Source organism: Athene noctua, chromosome 1 (assembly GCF_965140245.1).
Source record: "Athene noctua chromosome 1, bAthNoc1.hap1.1, whole genome shotgun sequence".
NCBI lineage: Eukaryota > Metazoa > Chordata > Aves > Strigiformes > Strigidae > Athene > Athene noctua.
In genome coordinates, this window is record NC_134037.1 from 17,815,885 (window position 1) to 17,839,923 (window position 24,039).

Here is a 24,039-nt window from a genome sequence, read left to right on the forward strand (position 1 = left end):
CCAAGCCCCGAGCAGCCAGTTTTGCCAGGAGAATGCTGTGGGAAACGGTGTCAAAGGCCTTACTAAAGTCAAGGTAAACAACATCCACAGCCTTTCCCTCATCCAATAAGCAGGTCACCCTGTTGTAGAAGGAGATCAGGTTTGTCAAGCAGTTCCTCAGATTGTGCCTTGGAGTCATTAAATAAAATTCTAATAATAATCTGGTATCATGTTTGCCAGAGGCTGATATAAATGAGCAGTTATGCTCTCATCCTTCTGCTCTTTGGGTGCACTCAGGTGGGTACCACCTGATCTGAGCAATTTGTTGCTGTTCATTTCAGCAGGCTGTCATAAAACCTTTCCTGTGGCATTTCAGATGACAACAGTTCCTCAGTCTGGGTTGCTGTGACCCTTGGCTGTGTGGGGCTGCAGTTGCAGCTTTTGATTAAGGAAATGAACTGTTGAAGCTTCTCTTCTCACTGCCCTGCTGCTGGCATAAATAGGAAAATATTACTTTTCTGAGAAGAAAAAAATGCTCTCTACTCGGAGAATCAGAAATAAAGCTAAAAACTTGCCTGAGTCAAACACATTCACTTCAGTTGTTCTTATCTCTATGAATCCTAAAGTCGCAGCAAGTGTCTTTGGGCACTGGTTTCATGCAGCCCTAGCTTACCCAGGTCCTTGCTGTGTGACTCCATCCTCTCTTCCAGGACATGACAGGGGATGCCTTGGGCTCCAATTCATTGTCAATCACTAATTAGCCATCCAAGACATCTGTCCAGCCTGGTAAAGCTGTGCTTGGTTCTCTGAAGTACTAAAATCATCTCAATCCCCTTGGGTAGAGCTAGTGATGTGCCTTTGAGCTTTGCTTCCAGAGACAATTCCACCATGCCACCCCCTGCAGCTGGGTGTTAACACCTCCCAACATCACTATTTTTTACATTAAAAATTAATTTCCCTTATTTTTAAGGAAAAGGCATGACCTGGAAGCAAGCTGGAAGGTAAATCTCACCACTGTTGAGTGACACAGGTGGCTACATGCCAGCAGTGGGACACAGGCTCCTATACCCTCCTGGGCTCATTCCCAACTACCTTTTGATTTAGCACTGAAACCTTTGAGTTTTAGAGGGCGCTGGGCAATCCAGAAAAATGTACCCTCTGTGGCCGTCAACTTCTAGTGCAGATGAAGGCAGGGACCACCACAATCCCCTGGTAGCCCCCCAGATGCCCCTATGGCACTCAGAAAGCATTTTTCTGTGTGGGTGCTGTGCACAACACAGGGATGTGCCGTTTTTTCCTATTTGTGCCTTTTTCCTTCATATACCTACAGCAGAGGAACGAACTGATGCAAGGTTAACAGTCCCTTCTCAAAAACGCTTTAGAAATTAAACCCATTTCCTAGAAGCACCTTCCTCTCATTTAAGGTGCTAATTTGTCCTTATTGCAATAAGGTGTGGAAATGACTGGTGATTGAAAGGTGATTTAAATCACATTACTGAGGAGGGAATCAATTAGCAGTCTTGCCTTGGAAAAAGCCCCTAAGAGAGGCCTGTGCAGTTGATGGAGGTGAAGACTTTGAAGTGACTGGTGCTCCAGGACAGAGGTGGGAATTGCTCATCCCAGGGGAGAGCAAGGCAAACCCACAGGCAGGACATTTATCTTCATCCTTAGGAAAATGTTTGTAAGTAGTATAAAGTAATGCAGCAAGGAACCATGCTGCCCCTGCCATCAGCTCCATGTTGGTGGCATTAGCCACCAGGCGGACAGTTCAAGAAAGTCCCCTTGTTTGGTGGGTCTAAATCCTACGTGCCTGATCTACCATCGCATCCACAGGTTACGTTTCAGGCTCAGCCTCCCATTGCCAGTCCCCTCCTCTTCCTCCTGCCCACTCGCCCTTCCCTAGTTTCTAAATGCTGTTGCTGCTTATGGGAAGACCCTGAGCAAAGAGACACCATTTGGCATTACTAGTCACTGCACTGCACCCTGTATTTACATGCCTTGGCAGCTTTGTCCAGGATGGGATATTTTCCTGCCCCGTCCCCACACACCTCCCCAGCACAGATGCCCATGCTGCAAGCATGTTCCTGCTGCTTCCTCCCTGCCAGCGCCTGCCTGCCTGCGTGCACCATGCTGGGCGTGCGTGGTGGCATTTCGAAAATAAATGCCCTGTATAGCTGTGCACACACACACAGAGACTAGGTGTGTATACTCAGCAGCACATTGAGATACACGGAGCTGCTGCCCCCAGCTTCCCATTGACAAGCACCTGGCCACAACTGATAAGGTGTGGCGTGAACCCAAACTGTACTGTGAACCAGCAGCCCCCAGAAGGCTGGCTTGTCTTCTCCTTCTGCCAAAGGCCCTTCTCCTCTCCCTGGATAGCATGAGAAATGCTCCCCTCCCACATTAAACCTGCCCAAGCCTCTGACATGGAGAAGCCTGATCTGATGTTGACCTTGGTTGGCCTCTAAGAAGGGATGCCGATTCCCAAACTGTGCCAAGGAAATATGTGGAAGACTGCTAGCTGGTATGTGCCAAAATCACATCAGCTAAGGACCTAACAAGTTAGATCTTAGGAGCTGATGAGCCTGCCAGTGCAGCTTCCAGTGCCTGAGGGCACTTGGGACAGGGGTTCTTTCATGTGGCTGGATGCAGACAGTAGCTCTGGGAAAATATATTTTATAACATCATGGCCAAGCTGTCTTGGCTGTTGTCAGAACATGTTGGGGTTTTTTTGCTGCTGAATCCTAAAGTTGTTTGGGAAAGGCCAACTGGGGCTGCTAAGCCTCCTCTTCCTCCAGACTTGGGACAGATCTCTCTGCTCCATTTCCCTGGCTACCCAGTCCAGGTGAGATCTGATGACCATGTATTCAAGGAGCATCTGTGTCTGGCATGCCAGGTCCAGCAAGGAATCTGCATTGAGCTCATTACCTGTGGAGGTCTATGGCCATTTCTTGTTTCCCTGGGCCACTGGCACACCTAATTGCAGGGGGCTTCATGGCCAGGCAATGAGGAAACAGCCCCTCATATGACCTGCACGGTGGCTGAGGGGCAGGGAAGAACCACATTTCATCCCATGCAGAACAACTGCTTTCCTTGTCTTGCTTGAGACAGCAGCCAGTGCACCATCTCCCTCTAAGGCTCATCCTTGCCTGAAGCCAGCAGGAAGCAGAGGAAAGGCATCCATCCCAAAGGTGAGCTCTGGCCCAGCAGCATGGCTTACCCCTCCCACTCCACTCAGTCACTCTCTGTAGTATCCCAGGTCCTTCTCAATTCCTTTATCCCCCAGCCTGTATTGATACTGGGGGTTGCCCTGACACACGTGCAGGACCCTGCACATTGTGGTGCAGAACCTCATGAGGTTCACATGGGCCCACTTCTCAAGCTTGTCCAGGTCCCTCTGGATGGCATCCTGTCCCTCAGGTGTGCCAACTGCACCACTCAGCTTGGTGTCAACTGCGAACTTGCTGAGGTTGCACTTGATCCCACTGTCTGTGTCAGTCCCTGTGCCCATGCTCACATACTCACCCCTGGTGACAGCAGCTCTCCAGCCATGCTGCGGCAAAGCACAGAAGCAAGTGCACATAGATTAGAAGAGGTGATCCTGTTCAGAAAAGGTTTCCAGGAGATGTGGCAGTTCAAGCCGCTCAAAATGATGATTGCTGATGACTGGATAATTCTGAAATTGCCACATGGTCTACAGGCAAGACATGTGGCTGTCACTGGTGCCTCCTGCTTGCAGGCAGGTCCAGCTACAAGGAGGCTTGCTGAGATTTGTGGCACACCCAAACCAAGCAAGCATGGGCTGGTGGGGGAATAACCATCAATTGGTGCTGGCTCAAGCGTGAAAAGGAAGTTTAAGAACACAAGCCAAACAAGAGCACTGAAACTTGTAGCTGGGTGGAAGCAGCATACAAAGGCAGCTGGCACAGCAGAAACTGAAACCAGAAAAATGATGTTGGAAATGCAAGAAACAGCACAAGCCTTGCTGGCTAGTGGAGGAATGGTCTAACATCAGCTTTGAGAATCAGCTACCAGAATATGGAAATTCATTATAATTGTCCTTCACAGTTCCCTTCATCCCTTTCCCTGTATTCTGGGTGGTGTCAAATCCTCCCAAAAATGCAGGGGAGTGCAAAGCACAATTGCCCTGAGAGTAACTGCTAGATGACTGCTGTAATGGAACAGATAAATAGAAGGCTTTGGTCCCCTCTGTTACCACCACCCCAGATCATCCTGTGCACAGTCACACACATGTTGCTTGGCAGGGACTTTTGGTCCATTCAAGCATCCTGCCCAGCATGGGTGCTGTGAACTGCACAGAGAAGGTTAATGGGGGCTACGAAGTCATCCAAAATGAAAAGTGAGGTCTTCAAGCAAGTTGCCTTGCTTTGAGAGGAAAAAATATTTAAACTCCTGGCTCCTTTTTGAGTGTTGCCATAGCAACTGAGGTGGCCCCAGCCTCTGCTGCCTGGAGACCATCACTTGGGTACCATGCTGCGGGCACAGAAGAGGCCATATGGAGCTGCAGTCAGGGTGGCCAGCATCCCCTCTTCACAGGCATTATGGGAAAGCATTACACTCAAGGGGGAAGGAAAAAAAAAACACCACCAAACCCATTTTTTCGTTTTTTACCTAGTTTCCAGCACTGCTGGCTAAGCAGACCTGGAGTTGGCGAATTAAATCGATTGAGCAGTCCTGCAGATTTCAGCAACGTGGCCTGTGATGGCTTGGTCCAGAAGACTTCGGGATCCTCATGGGAGAGCTGGGGCCCCACGGGGGCTGGCTCCGGAAGACCTGCTATACCGCGCAGCTGTCACTGGGTCCCACGGGGGACAGCAGGCTGGTGGCGGCGTGCCTGAAGGGCAGCTGGTAGCACCGTTAGCTCCGTGAGAAGCAGCTACGAAATCTCTTGACAAGAATCTCAGAAGGGTTCAACAGCTGTTTTTAAGCTGGTTTAAGCCAGTCCTGTTTAAAAACTAAGTTCTTAAGTACAGTTATCTTTCGCCCATAGGACTCCCCAGGTGGGGCATGGTGGTGGCTACCAAAGCCAGTTTCCCCAAAAACTACTTTTCCCCAGCACGGCCAGGGTGCCCGGCAGCAGCAGCTCGCTGGGGCATCGCCAGGCGCAATGTTGGCGAGATGGGACAACACTGTGGGGCAAACCCTGGCACCTGCAACCCATTTCTGGAGCATCAGCACTGTCCCCAGCATGCGTGCAGCCTTGCTTCTTGGTGTCACCATATGCATGCAGCGCTGCTACCTGTGTCCTTCAGCAGGCATCAAACCTGCTTGTTACAAGCCCCTCAAGTATTAATAATTCAGAAGGAATTATTAAGCACAGGAATAGCCACAGCTGTGCAACACTAACATCTAAATTAGTTGACTTTATTTTCTTTTCTCTGAGGAAAGTGTGTGCAGTGTTTGTGCTTTGTTCCTGGCTATTAATGGCATATTCAGGCACAGTCATTGCACTCACCTTTCCCAAAGGAACCAGCTGCCAGTATTACACCTGCTGCCCACAGCATCCGCTCAGCAGCAGAATCAATGATTGGCTGTGAAAAGGGTCCAGGAAAGTATTGGAAAAAGCATAAAGAGGAAAACCACATGGCTTCAGCCGTGACCTGGCTCTTGGCTGAGAGGTCCAGCCATCACCGCAGCACCAGGAGCAGGACGTTTGCCCCCACCAGCTGGGCCTGGCAGAAGGAGGAAGGGTCTCTTCTCCCACCACCGTCTTGCCATTGCACCTTTGCAGTAACGGTGGCGGGGAAGCGGTGGTCCTGCATGGATCCCTGGGGCAGCTGGAGGCAGGCAGCCTGCTGTTCCTGCCCGCTGCAGCAAGCGGGGACTGCCGGCATACCCGAGGACAGTGCTCCCCAGCTCCGTGCTGTGAGGCTCAGCACATGGCCTTTCCCTTGGCTGCTCCCAAAACATTTTTAAAAACACAAAGACGTTTTGCCCCTGGAGAAACATGCCAAATGGAAGATGAATCCCAGCTTCAGGCACAGGATTATCTATACCAGTTCTGTGTTTCTCTGTAAGAAGGGATGGGCCAATAGCCTAATTATGAGTTAGCTGTCACTCTTCTTCAGAGTCTGGACACCTCAGCATTTCTCCACACAACCCTGTGATTTCTCTTACTGGATTCTTCCCCAGCTTTATTCACACATTTGTTTTAAGACCTTGTTGAGGAGCACCCCAGCCCTTCTCTGCAGACCCCCCCCACGAGCTCCTATGGCCACAGTGCAGTGAGCATGGGCTGTCTGTAGTCACCACCACAGTGAAGATGCAGTAGAAAAGTTCTCAGAAGCAACATAGGGTCCCGCAGCAGTGGAAAGGACCAAACCCTGGGGAGGCTGCCTGACAGATACCTCCTTTGGACTTCTTGACCACTGAGGTGTGCTCAGCAATGGAATGGCTGCAACCCAAACCCCACGTGGTAGGAAGAGGGTGCTGCTTCTTGCATGTACCCGCGCTTGGAAACACCAGCTAGACATGGCAGTTTGCATTTTCCTCCTGTGCAAACAAGTCAAGGAATGCATTAGAGGTACTTTAGTATGCAGAAGAAATACATGGCTGTTCTTGCCAGTGAGGATAGGCTGAACTGTGCATGGCCACACGGCCAGGACTTTAGACTCACAGAATCACACAATCATTGAGGTTGGAAAAGACCTTTAAGATCATCAAGTCCAACTGTTAAACAGTGCAAAGTCTATCACTAAACCACGTCGCTAAGCACCATGTCTACACGTCTTTTAAATACCTCCAGGGATGGTGACCCAACCACTTCCCTGGGCAGCCTGTTCCAATACCTGATAATGCTTTTGGTGTTTTTTCTAATATCCAATCTAAACCTCCTCTGGCTTGGGGCCATTTCCTCTCATCACTTGCTACTTGGGAAAAGGACTAACACCCACCTCCCTACATACTTTCAGGTAGTTGTAGAGAGCAATAAGTTTCTCCTTAGCCTCCTTTTCTCCAGACTTTTCTGGAGAAAGTCTGGATTCAACCCTGGCTGAATCTGTACCCACACTGGGCTTTCGGGATATTACTTTTTTCACTTTAGGTTATTTCACCTTGCTGAAGAGCAAAATGCAAACAGCAACTGGAAAGATGCCTGTGTCCCAACCTGGGAAAGACAATTCAAGTTTTCACTGTGAGTGCCTTTGACAGGATGGGACTCTTAGGCAAGACCTGTCCCCAGTCCTGCTCTCTTCTGCAGTGCAACCCCATCCCCATCGCCAGGGAAGAGCAGGCATCACCAGGGAGAAACAGGCTCCCTTCCTTACACCTCATTACCTGCAGAATGGCCTGGGTGACAGGAGCAGGAATGCAGAGGCAAACTTCATCCAGGATGTAATTTATCATATTTGCTATAATATTTCTGTGACCAGCTCAGACTTGTGTGTCCTGTCTTCTGCACTGAGTTCCATACTGCTGCATGTCAGATGCAGTTAAGGAAAAGGAAGCTACCAAGATCCTAGGCAAAACAGTGCAAGTAAAAAAATGCTGCGGTGGGAACCCAGGAGCACAGCTGTGAGCTGGCAGCACCCAGAGTTTTAGTGATGCAGATCCTGGTGCCAGGTACTGGGTAGAGAAGACACCAAAGATGTACTGAGAGGTGTAAGCCCTACAAGCAGGGAGGGTTTGGGGGAGCTAAGGATGACCCAACATACACCAAACACCAAGGTGTGGGAATGAGTGTAGAGAGGAGCAAGGAGGTAATCTTGCTTCTCAATTTCAGGTGAGAGACGATTCCTTATAGTGACAGCCCAACCAGTAAAGGTTTTGTTCAGGATAAATTGCTCCTCCAGCAGGAAGAGCCAGCCTGCTACAAGCCTGTTAAAATAACCAGCACAACTAGTGGTTATGGGCTTAGCCCTGTGTCTCTGAATACACCAGGCAACGACTGCAACAGCTCCTTGCCTCCTTCTTTTGTATGATTTGGCCATCAGCCTGGAATTAACTCGACCCTCTGGTGATGCACTAGTTGCCCTTTAACCACAGTGACCATGAGGGAGTATTCAGAAGCATGTCTGGGTCCAAACCAGACCACCTGTACCAGTGTCATCAGTTGGTACAGGTAGGCAACAGGTAAGGTCTGCTCGCAGGCACACTGCTCCCAGTGATGCAGGCACATCTCCAAAGCTTCTACAGAGAGATACTCCCCTCTCCTCCCCCCTTTTCCTTCGTTTCAATGAAGCATCTCTCTTCCCAAAAGAGGTAACAGCAATTATCAGGTTCATCAGCAATGTATCTGCTATCACACAGCTCAAGGATCTCAAAATGCCAGTCTGCCCACTGGACCATTAAAGTTGATGGCTGTTCCTAACCTTTAAATATGAATAGATGGTGCCCTGCATAATGGATCAGGGACTATCCATGGAGACCATCTGCCTGGTGGCTGCAGAAATGCTCATGCTGTTCTTCGCGCAAGTTTATTACTGAGAGGCTAATGGTAAAAATACGTTGCAAAGGGCCTTATTTAAAAACAAAGGGCCAATGCAAACCTGGTGACAGAGAAACACAAAATCAAATCCAAACACCTCCATCACCCAGGCTGGAGTTAGGCTGAAACCAGACAGGCGTTAACTTAATTTGAAAGGCAATGACATAATTCTGAATTAGCTTAACAGGACCTGCAATTCATACAGAAAAGCCTGAATTTATGTAGTAATTAGCCAGAGCTTTCAGAGTGCTAAATATCTCCGTGGCAAGAAAATAATTACATAGCTTATTAAAGTGAGGTAAAAAGGGACCCACTGATGGGGATTTTTTGTGCTAAACTCCACTTTCTCTATGTTAGACTCAGTATTTTATTGAACGTATAATTTGCCAAAACACCAGTCACTTAACAAGTTGAAGTTTTCTATTAATCACTTGGACATCATTTCACAAGTGATTAACCTCCCTACACACCAGTCCCTCTCCAAAAGACACCTCCAGAGCCCAGTGAGCAGTAAAGCTCTGTGAGCATCGGTTTTGAACTCCACCTGCATCAACTCTCAAATAACACATCCTGGAGGACAGGCCTGGAAATCGCTCTCCTCCTAATCCTCGTTACCAGCCAGGGAAGCAGACACTTCCTCAGAGGAACTCTTCAAAGCACAGCCAAGATGTTCAAAGTTACCCAGTGACTGCAGATGCACAACTTCAGCCTCTGAAGCAGGTCTCATTTTCTTAAGAGAGCTGTTTGGCAGCAGCAGATAAAGCCCTTTTCAGTACTTAGCTGGCCTGTAATCAAAAGGTTCCCTGTATCAGAAGGCACCTTTGAAAAGCTCAGCCTGGTTGGGCTTCAGAGCATCTCCCCAGTCCCCCCAGGATGCTGTGCATGACCACCTTTCCTGGGCATCTTCCTCATTTGCTTTTCAAAAGGCAAACCGGAGAGTGTCTCGCTTGCATACTATGCCAACCCCGGTCTGAAACGCAGCCAATCCACCCTGCCCTTAAAAGCTGGGAAAGCAATGGGGACAACCTTAAAAAAACAAACAAACAAACAAACAAAAACCAAAAAACCCGAGACTGGAAAGTTTAAAGAGGCAAAGAGAAAGGCAGAAGAAATTGGACCAAATCAAGCAGGACACAATCCCAGTGTCTGCACAGGGCTGTTCAGGGGCTTGTCAGCTCACAGCAGGCAGCAAACTCCATCGTGGATACCGTGGCACATTTCAGAGAAAAAATTATAAAGTCAGAGAAACAGGAATTTTTTGACCACTAAAATTCAGACTTCCATTTTGTTTCTGCAAATACAAGGTCAAAAAGCACTTTTGTAAGGAGTTTTTTTTTTTTTCTTTTTAAATGAGAAGAGTTTAGCCTTTGTTAAACAGCTACTTAAACCTGCTATTCACTACAGACAGAAGTGGAAACCAGAAGAGGAGAAATGTCAGGAAAAGGTGAAAGAGGTGACAAAGTTCCACTTGCAAGAGCAGATGAACAACGACAGAACTGCTGCATTTATGAATGTTACAGCAAAAGAGTTTTTACATCCTTGCTTCCTAAGAAAAGGGTATTTTGCAATGCTTGACAAAAAATATGCCTGACTCATTTTAAGACTGCATGGACAAGACTCAAATGCTGCGGTCCCTCTCAGAGGCACCATCCCGCAGACAAGATGATAAAGCCCACGGTGGCTGATCTGCATCTAAACAACCGCCACCCAGCCTGTGCAAGAAGAGCCATTAGTGTAAGAACATCTGCACTATCTTTAACACCACAGCATCTTCTGGCAGCCAGACAGCCAGCATGAACACAAATAGACTGGAGACAGACTATAAGCATCCATAGAATCACTTTTTTTTTTTCCTCAGTAGTTTGCTTTTTTTGCTGGGCTTGTCCAGGGAAAGCAGTCAGGCTTCTGATTAACCTCCCTTTCAAGGTTGACTCATCAGCAGGGTGTTGCGGTTGAAAGCACTGTTGGTTCAATAGCTCCAATTTGAATTTCTAGGGGAAAAAATGAACACACTTTTCTGCTTGGCAGCATTGACATGAGTCTGTACTGTAGACCAAGTCTGACCTAACAACACATTTCCATTTGGATATTATAACTATCTCTCTTTTTTTTAATATTAAAGTATTAACACCTAACTACTACTAGGACATTCTACACAGCAAAAATCCTTTAATTACATGTTTAACATTAACCTTGGGCCAAATAATTTGTTGATATTTTATTCTAGAGAGAGCACACGCTTAAGCGGCTACCTGTGGACCTGACGAACATGGGAAAAACTGCTTTCCATACTGTCAGTGTCAAACATTATTCCAACAGCATGCACCTGGGACCTGACAGGACCAAGACACTTTTATTTTATGAATCATGGTCACAACAGCCCAGTCAGCAGAGCTGGCAGCTTTCCCTTCACTGACTTGAGCTGCTCCACATCCAGGAAAAACTGAGCTGTCATCTTCCTGAGGTCTTCACCAAGGAACTGCCTTCACCCAGCACCCAGCGGGGACAGAGCAGGAACCCACAAGCACCCACAGGCACTAACACCGCTGCATTCACCCAGCCACCACAGTAGGCTCCCCAAAAAAAGGTACGTACTTACAAGGCAATGAGTCTTGGACAAGATGGGGACACGTCAGGCAGGGAGCCAGCCTCGTCCTTCCCCAAACATGCGATGCTAGGAACTTGTTGCATGGGTTAGACCAAGTCAGGCAGTGACAAGAAAAGTAGGCTTTTATTTCAATTAATATTTCTTGGCATTAGGCAGATATTAAATAACACTGGAATGCACAAGACTATTAACATATTGACAGCAAAAGGGAGGAGGTGTAGCCAAGTTGAGAACAGCAGTGCGAGTCACGTCACCTCGGGGCATTCAAAAGCCATTTAACGCAGCAACCACCAGAAAGTAGGACTCCACTGAGAAATACAAAATGAGGATGAATTCCTTTCAGATCCTTTGTTAATACAGTAATGTTGGAATGACTGACAGTAAAAATGAACAAATACTTGCATTCAGGAATTAAACAGAGTGAAATATCCACAAACTGCTAGTCATGCATTTCTTCTGGAACAGCAATTTGCTAATGCATAAATATCACAAAAAAACAATCTCCAAGATTTGAATAAATCACAGACAACTAGAAGAAACAAAGCTCGAATTCTATTTTATGCCTTAAATAGATGACCTAAATATTTAAAATTTTACTTCACCATATATATATAATTTATATATATATTAAAAGAAAGTAAAGACCATTAGATAAGTGCAAGCAATTTTCCTCAAAAAGAAAATTGGAACCATGCCCAGGAAAGCTGCGTGCCTTTTTTTTTTTTTTTTTTTTTTAAAGTTTCTACTCCATTCAGTTCACTTTTTTTTTTTTTTTTACATAGTAATTTCTGAAGCAAAATAAATTATCTACCATCTGCTATGTCGGGTAGAAGTCCTACCTAGCATCTTCTCAGGAACTATTAGGACATCACCTTTCTTACAGACTAAGTGAAGTGGTATCACACCAGCGATTTGAACTCTTTTGTAGCTGCATGTAAACATACCTTTCGATTAACGTTTAAAATGTGTAGAGTGAATTATAACATTACTGGGAAGCAGAAACGGAGCTGCCAAAGGAGAGCTGCACTGGTGTTAGTGAGGGGAGCGAGGGCTGGTTCGCTCGGACACACACACACGCACAATCTGGCAATGGGATCTTATCCGCAAAGTGTGGAGGGATGGTTGAGAAGGCATCCGTTTGCGAGCAAAGCTTGAAGGACACAAGCTGAGATTCTCTGTGCACAGTCCACTTTAATCAGAATTGACTCGCGCTACTGGGGTCACACTGTAACAACCGCACAATGGAGGGATCGCTCTTGGCACCTTTGATGAACTCTTCCAGCGACAGTTTACCTGAAAGGGAGGAAAACCGAAATGGAAATAGTTTTTGTCAGTTGTTGCCACCACCATAGCTGTAGCTTAAAAAAAACCCTCCTCACAAAAGCAACATATGTATATTTAATCTATCACAAAGGCATCAAAGGGAATTTAGTACAATGCACAGCAGCCAAATCCTACTCAAGCCCTTAAGCCCGGATACATTTTTCTTCTGCAAAACAATCTAGCATAATAATTGTTATTTTTTTCTTTAAAAAGACAGCACCAAATATAAAAACATACCCAGACTATACAAATTACATGACACATGAACACACGGTACAGTACCTAAACATGTGTACACTTTGAAAATGAAGCTTATATTACTACATTTTAAACCTAAATGTCTTAAATCTTGCCACTTTGCCCTCTTGTTTGTTGTGACATGTAGGGCTGAGCAGCGATGACTTCTCCTGTGCCTACAAGGTCCGTTTGGACAGGGCTCTGAGCAATCTGATCTAGTTGAAGATGTCCCCCATGGCAGGGGGCTTGGACTGGATGACCTTTAAAGATCCCTTCCAACCCAAACTATTCTACTATTCTGTAATTCTACAAGCCACTTGCTGTGCTCTGCTGGGTGTACAGGAACAGGACTGGTTTCATGGGGCAGCAAGTCAGCCTTTGGGGAGTGATCTATTGTTACGTGTCACTCCTGAGCATTTCTGGTTTATACATCTTTGGTTTAGGCCAGAGGCACTGACTTGGACAGACCCTGCGGGTCTGAAATGATCTCTGGAGGAGCAACCACGAGGAGCAACTGCCCCAGCATCCCTTGGCTCCAGCAGTCCCATGGCACAGCACGGTTCAGTACAGCAAGGAGAAAAGATCCCATCTGGTCTCCCAGACCTCATCCTGGGGAGACTCAACCTCCTGGCAGGTTTTTCCTGAGCACAGGACCAATCTCCTGCACAAATGCCATTAGGAGCCTGTGAGCAGCCTCTGCCTTGCCTGCTATCACAAGTACTCTCCTGCTCCAGCACTCTGAACCATAGCAGAAATAAGCCATAGCAATATTAATGAAGCAGTTTTCCCTATGAACCAGGGACAACAAAGCATTTGCTGCATCCCTGGCCTCGTGTCGGGTGATCTCCCATCTACCTTGTGCACCCAGCATGACCTAGTCCTATTCTCACACAACACCTCAGAACCATCTTTACCTAACCCAAACTGCTTCACTTGAGACAGGTAGGACCCACACATGAACACCTGGCAGCTGCCTGCTGCGACTTTGGCCACGTGCCCCCAAAGGGAGGGAGGCACAAGCTCATCGAGCTGGTTTTCACCAGTCCCAGGTTGCTCCCAGTCTGCCCTGGGGACAGGGAGAGGACTGAGCTTGATGGTCAGCAAATCAGGTCAAACAGGGAGAAACAAGTAAACTTTCCTCTTGAAGAAACTATAGAAGCTCAAAAACCTGTGGCATCTTTCTGTCATAATTTCTGGCTTTTAAGATAATGTTCCCAAACCAAGTGTTTTCTTACGTGTTTTCTTCAGTCTGAGGATACTCATAACCACCAGAACATTTATTAGTTTTCCCCCTCTCCTTGTAATACTTAAAAGCAAAGCACAAATCAAAATCTATCTGCAATGTCCAAGAGTCAGATGGGGAAGAAACATTTCCAGCCACCAAGTGCACACATGCTTCCCCGTTATGTAGACTTTCTCGCTTGGCACTGCATGGCTTGCAGGGCTGGTATTTTACTGGAAATAAGATGACTTTATTTCATCAATAAAGCACAACAGATGGAGGATGTATACAGCAGGTTCTGTGACCACTACTCTGTTGCACATCTGCATGCACTGCTATTTTCCACAGAACAAAAATACTTTAATCGTGTTATTTTAGGGCCCCCCACATGTGAAGTCAGGAATGAAGTGCTAGTTTTGAATTAGTCAAAGGTAAAATACTCAAGGACTTCATCCAGGCCAGGAATTTGCCCCAGGGGCTTGCAGCAGCAGATGCCAAAACACAGCCATAAAATTCTCTTAAATAAAAACCTTTCTATACATAAGATCGTATTTTTCCAGGTCTTCATATTTTAGCACTAGAAGCAAATCTTTGCTCCTGCTGAGCACATCAGTAGGATACAGCTCCTGACTTTGACGTGGGCAGGTGCCATCTTGGCTGCTGCTGGGGTAATTTCCAAGGAAAGCTCCACCTCAACTGGAATGTGAGGAAACACATCGGCAGGCTGATGGGCAGAGGAAATTGCTTATTTTCACCTGTGTTTTTTGAGCCTAAGGAAATGAGCTCGCTCAGGTGGAGGGGTCATGAGGGGTATGCTGTCAGATAATTTATCAAGTGGCTCCATAACTGGCTTGGGGAGCTGTTACATACCCCTGATGTGCACAATGCAACAGAGCGAACACTGCAGGACCCTGTGTGACCACATGTGTACATACACATGCATAAACATGCACGGAAAATACTATAGACCCAGGGGAATTTTTGCTTTCAGGTATCCAAGCACATCCTCAGCCTGCATTATCGATGATGAGCCCAGAAGCGCAACCTCTATCAAGGGCAACACGAGCAAAACTTTGTGCCTATGTCGTGCTACTCCCAGAGAAAACAGCCCAAAGACACTGGACTCAGGAGAGTTTCAGAAAAGCCTTTTCAGAAGGGATTTACCCACAAAACATCAAGGAAGAACCACTCCCTTCCCACCCCTTCATCTTCTCAGCAGGGAAAGTATCCCCCCCGCTGCCCACTTATTCACCTTATTTGTTATGGCCCAGAGATGCCCACCAAGGCCAGGCAGAGACTAGAGGCACTGGTGGAGACATTCCTGCTCTCTACCCCACCCTACAAATACCATCATCTGCTTCAACCAATGCTGGACTAGAAAACCTGTATTTCTAGAGCCTGTGAAGGGGTGCTGGTGGAGATCCTACCATCGTTGTTTGTGTCCATCTGTCTGAAAATCTTGTCTGTTCGCTTCTCGGGAGTGGATTCATCTTCCGGCATTTTCATTACTGATGAAACCATTTTGTAGATTGCCTGAGTAATAATATAAAAAATAAAAATAGATATAGGAAAAACACAACCCAAACAATAAAGCAACAGGACTGAGGAAAAAAAAATTAAGCCTGTAGCAATAAAAAAAGGCAGCTGACCCTGGCAGGCAGCTGTGGGACTTTATAAACCAAAACAAATAGGAATTTCTGACTGCAGCTTTTTTTATTTTTCTTTCCTGTATTCATTCACACTTCAAAAGGAGCTTCTGCATTGCTGGGTCAGTTTAAGTGAAAGTCAGGATCTACATTAATGTGTGAACAGGACTGAGCTAAGATACAGGAGGCACTGGTGCCTAATTCTCTTTTCTGCAGCTGGGCTAAGGCGTTGCCTCTTCAGCTGGCTCCCAACATACACTCAGTTACATGTATGCGTGTGGGGTGTTGTATGGACTACAGGTGAATATGGATGTATAGGAATAGGTGTTGTTTTTCTTTGTGGATGGGTAAGGAAATGCATTTTCAGACTTACAAGAATGTGAATAAAGATGAGACCTCTTTAGGACATCTGCAGTCCTAAATTATCCCTGCTCATCCACAAGGACCAACTGCTGGGACACTGGCTGGATGCATTATGTGCTTCCCAGTGCACTGGAGACACATCCCAGCTGCAGAGCAGATGGCAAGCAGCCCGCTGCCGAGGCTGAGCCCTGGCCAGCATGTGGGGCAGCGGCACAAGGGGCTCTGGCCCACACAACCCCCCAATGCAGCCCATGGGCGACTCTCCCCAGTCTTCAGGAGACAAAATCATACTACAGCCTTTCATTCGGAGCTCACACTGACTCAGATTTGAAGTTTCAAAGTATTAATTTTGAGATTAATGAGCATAATAAAATTGGCATTTGGGGGTTTTTGATCCCACCAATACCCCACTAAGAAATCCCCAGGGACAGCTGCAAGATTTTGGCTGCAGACCAGTCACACACCGCCCTGTTCATCTCTTCGTCTCTTTCCTCATTTACACCTCACAGGCCCCACCATGGTCCCCAGTGTTGTTTTGGGGACCACAGGCTCAGGACCTTCCCCAGGCAGAAGGGACCCAGCTCAGCACATCCCTCATCTCCAGCTCCAGCTGTCTCAGGGTGAAGAGGTTACAACAACATGAATAAAACAGAGACAACACCTCACCTGCACTATTTCTAGCATTTCCCCACGGCTGATGTACCCATTGCCGTCCAGGTCATACATACTAAACGCCCACTTCAGCTTCTGTTCCAGCTTGCCCCGAGAGGTGACGCTCAGGGCGATGATGAATTCCCTAAAGTCAATCGTCCCATCACCATTGGTGTCAAAGGTGCGGAAGACATGCTCCGCAAACTTCGACGCATCGCCATAGGGGAAAAAATTTGCGTATATTTTTTTGAACTCCTCCACAGTCAAATGGCCCGTTGGGCAATCTTTTAGGAAGCCCTTGTACCACTCCTGCAGCTCATGGTCTGTGAACTCAGTGTTCTCGCGCAGGTCCTGGAGCACCTCAGGGCGCAGCTTGCTGTTCTGCTTCCCCATCCTCTTCTGGATCCGGGTTCAGCAGCTGCAAAGCAAGAGAGCACCTGTCTGAGATCCAGCCCCACTTGGTGGAGAGGGCCAGGTGCAGGCAGAGCCCTGCAGGAAATGTAGACCCTGCCCAGGACAAGGGGAAAAGAGGAGAAAAAGGATGCTATAAATCTCTAGGAAAATATTTCATTTCATCTGGCCTCTTTTCCTCTCCTCTAGGCTTTCTCCGTTACTAGTATGCCATGGAAGGACAAGAGAATGCAGTTTGGGAGGGACTATTTGGGCAATATTAACCCTTATTATCATCAATACTTATTATTTGGGAAATAATAATCCTCATTATTTTACTTCTCTGCTACAATCCCACTCCTCTATCATATGACTTGTAATGCCCAGGTCTGGACCCCAACTCTTGATCCACTCCAACAGGCTGATCTGCGCTGACTGAGTGGGAAGGGAGAGCAGCAGTGATAAAAAATCCATCTGTTCAAAAGTGAAAGTAAGCAGGGATGAAGTGAGGGGCAGGAAGGGCAAATGGCTCTGTGCCAACCACATTCACATTGCCCAGATGGTCTTTGAAATCCTCTGGCTTATGCAGCATCTTCTCCCTTCTCCCATGACAGTAGCACTGGCACAAGGGACTTCATCCTTCCAGCAGATCTCAACCCTCTGCCTCCCTGGACAAGCAGAGAAAAGGGCTTTTTAAAACAAAGTGTTTGGCAACGAAACTCCTTCCTTTTACTGGAGTTTATACTTTTATATAAGCTTATTTGGTAAATTCAGTATTCCCCAATGTGGGCAAAAGGGCATTTCAACATCAGTATTTTGTCAGCAATTCAGGAAGGGGCTGGGTTTGTCCCCTCCCTTGACAGTGCCTGTGATGTGCGGGTGACTGCTAAGGTGAGACTGCCCAGCCACAGGAAAGCTCCTTCAGCAAAATGAAAGATGGTCAATCTGCACTTAGGAAACAAGAGGAAAAAAAGATACCATGATCTATTTTTGGCTTTTATCCCTCTCAGCCTTACATAGCTTCCCAGCAATACCAAACCAAGCTGCCAAGGAAGAGGTTGAATTGCACTTTCTTCCCCAGACTCAAGAAGTTTATTCACAAGCTTTGCACAAAGTCACATCCAAACCCCTGTGACTGGTCCGGCATAAATGACATCTCTCTGCACAGCCTGTTGTGGTTCCGTTAAGCTCACTCACAGCTGAAGCAGAAGACAGGTTAGAAACAGGCCAGCACTGCGTGGCTACTCAGAAACTGCAAGAGCTAGGCAACAAAGCATGCAGAGATGGGGAAAAATATAACGAGGGCTAATTCCCAGAGAGTAAAAATCCCAGGCATGCATAAGAACCTTAAAAAAAAAATGTTAAAGGTCAGCAAAAAATAAGTTGCTCTACAGCAGAGAGATTTGCAACAGCTGAATTTAAGCTCATTTTATTTGTATTCCACTTAGTCTCTGTGTCACCTCAGCAATGTAAAAAATCCACATCCTGCTCTGTGGCTTAATACTCAGACAAAAACCAGCCAGCTGCTCATTAGTTCAATGCACTGGGCTTAACAGAAAACTGTGTTACCATTAGCACTTCTGTTTTCTAGAAAAGCTGCCAATATTTCAGCTCCAAAGCTTTATTTTTGCCCATTATATTGCAGAGTTTTCTCTGGGGCCCTGACATACCTCTGCTTGCTTCCAACACGCAGGGATGCTACAGCTCTTGGTCCTTGCCAGCATCATCCCTACGAGAGCACTGGGCTGCCCTCCAGTTAAACCTCTAACTCCCAGCTGCTCCCGCTGCCTTTCCATCTTTCAATCTTCCCTGCTCCAGATATTCATCCTTGCAGTACTGAGGGCAGAAAACACAATATTCTACTCTGCTGCAGTCAATTTGCAGAAAACAGTGGCTTGGAACAAATAATGGATCAAGTACGGTCCTTTTTATAAGAGCAGAAATTGTAACACTATGTTTCTGTCCTTGGGTGAGGAGGTGCCTTCAGGTTCCACCCTTCAGTGAACCCCTTCACTTCATGACGCCTGGGTGCTTTGTAAGAGCTACTGTCCCAGGCCAAAAGCAGTCCCTGCCTTGCCAGCTGCTGTCCTGGACTTCCCGGGGAGAGGGGCAGGAGGAGCAGCAGAGCCTGCTTAATGTGGGAGCTGAACTTTAAGCAGCTATAGCCTCAGCTTTAATCATGCACAGGGTTAAGGGACTGTAAAACTTTCAACTGGTAGTTAAGAGAGGTTTAAAAAGGTTTAATGCCGTTTCTCTACCTTTACTATTCCTGTTCACTTGACAACAGAGGCCCCTAGACAACAGAGAGGTAAGATGTTACTTTCATTTATTAGATTTCACTACTTCTACTAGTGGCAAGATATACCCTGTTGATGCATGCTCATTTAGTATCACCTTCGAAAGCTTTATACTCAGGCAATCCTTGCATTCAACAAATTACAGGCCACTTCAATCCTTCCACCTCTTTTACATTGTTTCATATCAGAAAAGTAATGTGCAATGCTGTGAACACAACCCTTTTTTGTTTATGAGCTTTCTGAAAGGCTTCATAATGTGTTCAACCCAAACGTAACACTGCAGTTGTTGTAACCAATTTGTTATGAATAATTAAATAACAAATATTAACATTAATTTATTAAAGCCCATCTAAAAAAAACCCAGCTTCAATGTGAATTGTGTTGCAGGTATCTCCTCCAAAATGAAAGGCCTAAATATCTCATTAATCATGACAGCAACCCCTGCTGCTGGCATCCAACCAACATTTCATTCAATTGATATAAAATGCTTTCATCAAATCACTTTCCAGAGGCTCAGCGGCTGATTTAGCCACAAGACCACTTGGAGGATGGCTGCTAATGGAAATCACAGGGAGTGGGTCTGGGATGCTCAGGTCAGTCTTGTGATCAGGGCTGTGGGGTGTTTTTTTAACAAGCCTGTACCAGCCAAATCACTCGCTGCAGTGGGTGTAGAAGGGAAGGAAGGAGAGACATCCTTGCACCCAGTGTTGCCCCGGGCAGCTAGCAGAGAACCTAACTCCAGCACAGCCTGCCTGTCTCACATTTCCCATCACACCAGAGTGAAATCCAGGGAGGCAATGCCACATACATTGCAGAGAGGTCTGTCCCTGCTTGGCTTGACAAGCTAAAAGCCCTCAGAGCATCCAGCACTATCATGGCAGTAACAAAAATAATCACAGGAATGCCCTTGAGGCGATCAAACAAGGAAAAGCTTGGAAGTATAACTGCAGACCAGTAGACTTCACAAGTACAACACTGATCATGGAAGCAACGTTCAGTCATGTAAGGCACAAACCAGGGGAAATGAAGATGCACTTCTGTTCCAGTTTCACAGAAAAATTTTTGTTAAAATTATGCAGTGTTGCTGCCTGCCTGCAATAAGCTACATTCAGCCAGGCTAGAAACTGAGATGCCAGACAATTCCTACCTGAATACATCCTCTGTCCTAGACTCACCAAAAATAAGATGTAATCTCACAGCAAAAGCCTAGCAATGAGAAAAAAGGGCTTTTACTGAGGCCAAGACACACACCAACTATGCAGCACTACGGGGAGTAACTGTAGCTAACTCTGAAACGGCCAGAGGAGCAATGCTGTGTTTTTACCAATAGATGGACTGGTTGTCAACATCCACACACTGAAGTATTTGAAATACTTGTAACAAAGCTCATGTACCCTTTTACATCAACCAGCAGTTAGTGCGGGTAGCAGTGTTCTCTGATCACGTAACCCAGAAAGGCGGAGACCAATCAGGCTTTTTCACTGCAAACCTTCTGAAGGCAGAACCCCTTTGAACTGAACTCCTGATGGGATTCTCTCAGTGCATCAGTTATGGCTGCAAAAAGAAAAATGACTCCTTAGAGATGCACTTCGTTGTGCAAACCCCCTTGGATACTGACCTAGTGTTAATAAAAAGAGGAAGATTGATGAAAATGCCCATCTGTAGAACAGAGAAAGACAGTGCACAGAGAAATAGAATAAATACTCTTTATATTATCTGAGCTATCTGCTTTGCACGGGGAAATCTACACCATTTCTCTTGCAGTGCTCACTTATGAAACAGAACAAGTGTGTCTGAGATCTGTTATGGTCCTCAAGCTGTATGTACCACAGTGCCCCTGTGCAGAAACCCAAAGCAAATGAACAGCATAAGCAGCAAATACTGCTCTAAATTAGTCTGAATTGCAAGAACCATTCCCATATGGGCGGAATATTTTTTTATTAATACACCTAAAGCATCAGATCCATCAGTGATGCCTTCTGCCTTGGTGTGCATGAGACAAAAGGATTTCCATGGAGACCTTGTGAGCTTTGGTTGGAAACACTACTTTACACTGATGGTGGACAAACACTTACTTGCGTAGGCTGCCCAGAGAAACTGTGAAGTCTCCATCCTTGGAGACACTGAAAATCCAACTGGATATGATCATGGGTAATCTGCTCTAGCTGACCCTGCTAAAGAAGGTGGGTGGACTGGACTATTTCAAGAGGTCCCTGCCAACCTCAACCATTCTGTGAAATAGCCTCAATATCCTTTTCCCTATGACCAGGTGACAATGAAAGTCATGAGGAGGTCCAGCTCCCCTGAGATAATTCAGCAATCATGGTGCCTTGTTCTGTGGCTGTATTTTTTTTAAGGTTGATCATTGTATTAAAAATCCAAACACACACATACAAAAACCCACAGGTAGTCCAAATAAAAGCATCAGTCACAGAAGATCTGTGCTGCCACACTTCAGGATCACATCCTTGGGGAAAAGTGTTTTGGGCTCTGGTGAGGACCAGCACACACCAACTTAGTCAATGCACAGATGTACTTAAGAAGCTTCCAGCTCCTGTGGGCCAAGCTGCAAGAGGGAGGTGGGCTCTCAGGCACCTCAGCCAGCAACAAATGCCTAGCAGTAAGGAATTACATCCTCTGGACTATGTTTTGCCCAGGGCCAGTCAATGGGTCTGATCTGAACTGGGAGAGGGAATGTGCAATTACATGGGACTGGGGTAGATAATGAACTCTGGAGTAAAGAGCAGATTTTGTTACATGTTTTAATCCGGTATCCTAAGCAACAAACATTGCAATAGACATGGTACAGGATATACCAGTGGGTTGCTATAGATATCTGGTCCTGTCTGGTAAACTCATGTGAACTTCTTTCCTGCCCTGTGGCAAAAGCAGCGCTGACACAGGCCAGCTACCACAGCACTCGCTTTGTCTTCCTAAGCTGTAAATTTAGGGTCAAAAGTAACACACTTTGATAAAGTTTGAAGTGCAACAAGGAATATCTTCACCTCTTGAAAAGTTACTAATAGAAGCAGCAAGACAAAAGAGAAACCTCAATCAATAATGCCATGAAAAATTCAAAGCCTGCAGAAACGCTGTGGGGTTTGAGATGCGAAAGGCTGGCGTCAAGAGCAGCTGAAGCTCCTTCCTCTGCTGCCTTCGGGGAAACAGAAAGAGAAACGAAACCTGACAAGCGAAGAACAGACCATACTAAATAAACAAATGGGCTTTTAAAATTTTTCACTTTCAATAACTAATCACACTTTTACTTAAGTAAGTAACATTGCTTACATGCAATTTATTTTCATGTTAAATCCTTTTCAGAAGCTTATTTTAAAAAGTAGGTGAAGGGGAAGGACCACCCTCTGTATCACCCATATTTTCAGCTCCAGAAAACTCAGTAACAGTTCAAGTATGTACATTGAACATCCTTCCAAAAGGCACAGTGAATTGGTAACAAACCTTGAGCTACCTTATTTTGTGACTTTATTGATAAACACATACCCAGGAACTGTGTGGTCTTGAAAACCCAATTCCAAGGCTGGGATGAAGACCCGCTACAGAAAACCACCTACCCCCAGCTCACCAAAGAAAGACATAATTACAAAGGCTCCAATCCTACAAATAAAGATGTGAGAGAAGTTATTTCCAGGCTGGCACATTAATTTCATGGAGTCAGCTGCAAGGGCTGAAACCTAAGAAATTTACTTATAGGTCTCTCGATTGTTCCTGTCTATTGAAGTCATTTTACTTGGGATTATAGTCCTGATTTACATGGAAAAATCAATTAGTCTCTGACATCGAGCATCAATGCATTAACCTGAAAACCATTTTACCTTCGAATCACTGGTATGCGGTGCAGAGGCATTTGCAGGTGACAGCAGCAGTATCTTCCCAGCCACTGCAGTCACTGCAATGAGCCAGGGCATGCTGGTACCCGCCACACCTGCCAACACTGACCCCCATCACCAAGAGATGAGAGTTTGCCATCGAAGGCACAGTTACAATTTCATTGCTGAGAAACAAAAGAACCAGAGAACACCCCCAAACATTCATGAAATGCTCCTAATGAGGAAAAAAACAAGACCTGCATTGGGACCAGAAAAATGGAAGTTCCTCGGGAAGCTCTCCATATGATATTCTCCAGCTCAGGGAGGAGAGCTTGTTACTGTAAAGGGCAAATATTCCCAATGCAATAAGAAAAGCACAGAAATATTTCAAGTAAATTATGGAATTGGCTTAATTTGGGTGGGAGCAGATTGGGCAGCAATGCAGCTTGTAACTGCAGACAGGAAACAAAAATCACGAGTGGATTTTCCCTGTCTCCTCCCTCTGCCCTTTTTTTTTCCCTACATGAAACCAAGGGAGAAGCAGCTAGCCCTATTTTGCCTTCAGACACTGTGCAAAGCTGGCAAGGCTTTAAAAAAAAAAATTACAGTTTGTTTACACAATATTACAGAGCAAGGAAAACATGTCAGCACAATGTCTTAGCACACAAGGTCTTTTTCTGGGAAGGCTGTGTTGCATGAGGAAAAACCCACGTCATGTTCACTGATTATACTATTGTGATAGATGATTTTAAATAAAGCTTTGTAAGTGCAGCCCTGCAGGACAGAGGAAGGCGCCTGATGTGAACTGGGAAATCAGAACACTGAAAATTTTAGAACATTTTAGAAAAAGGGAAGAAAAGTGACAAAAATTAGCACAGGGCGTTATATTTTTAATATAATTAAGACCAACGAATTAGCATAGTTGGGCTGTTTTGTCATTGGATTTTAAGTTTCATATGATACATTTAATTGATGAATGAAATCACAGAATAATTCTTACAAGAATAATCACAGCCCTGAGAGAAAGGAAGCTGGATTAAATTTCAG

General features: G+C 45.9%; 1 protein-coding gene across 3 annotated transcripts in view; it reads right to left on the reverse strand.

The window, feature by feature from the left end:
- Positions 1-11,137: 11,137 nt before the first annotated feature.
- Positions 11,138-24,039, reverse strand: part of HPCAL1 (hippocalcin like 1) — a 66,000-nt gene continuing 53,098 nt past the window's right edge. For all 3 annotated transcript variants that reach the window (XM_074895649.1, XM_074895647.1, XM_074895648.1), the window contains 3 exons: positions 16,494-16,896; positions 15,246-15,351; positions 11,138-12,329 (listed from right to left, as the gene is read on the reverse strand). In XM_074895649.1, the coding sequence (XP_074751750.1) occupies positions 12,232-12,329; positions 15,246-15,351; positions 16,494-16,871 (582 nt within the window). In that variant the 5' untranslated portion in view covers positions 16,872-16,896 and the 3' untranslated portion in view covers positions 11,138-12,231. The remainder of the gene's footprint in view (positions 12,330-15,245; positions 15,352-16,493; positions 16,897-24,039) is intronic.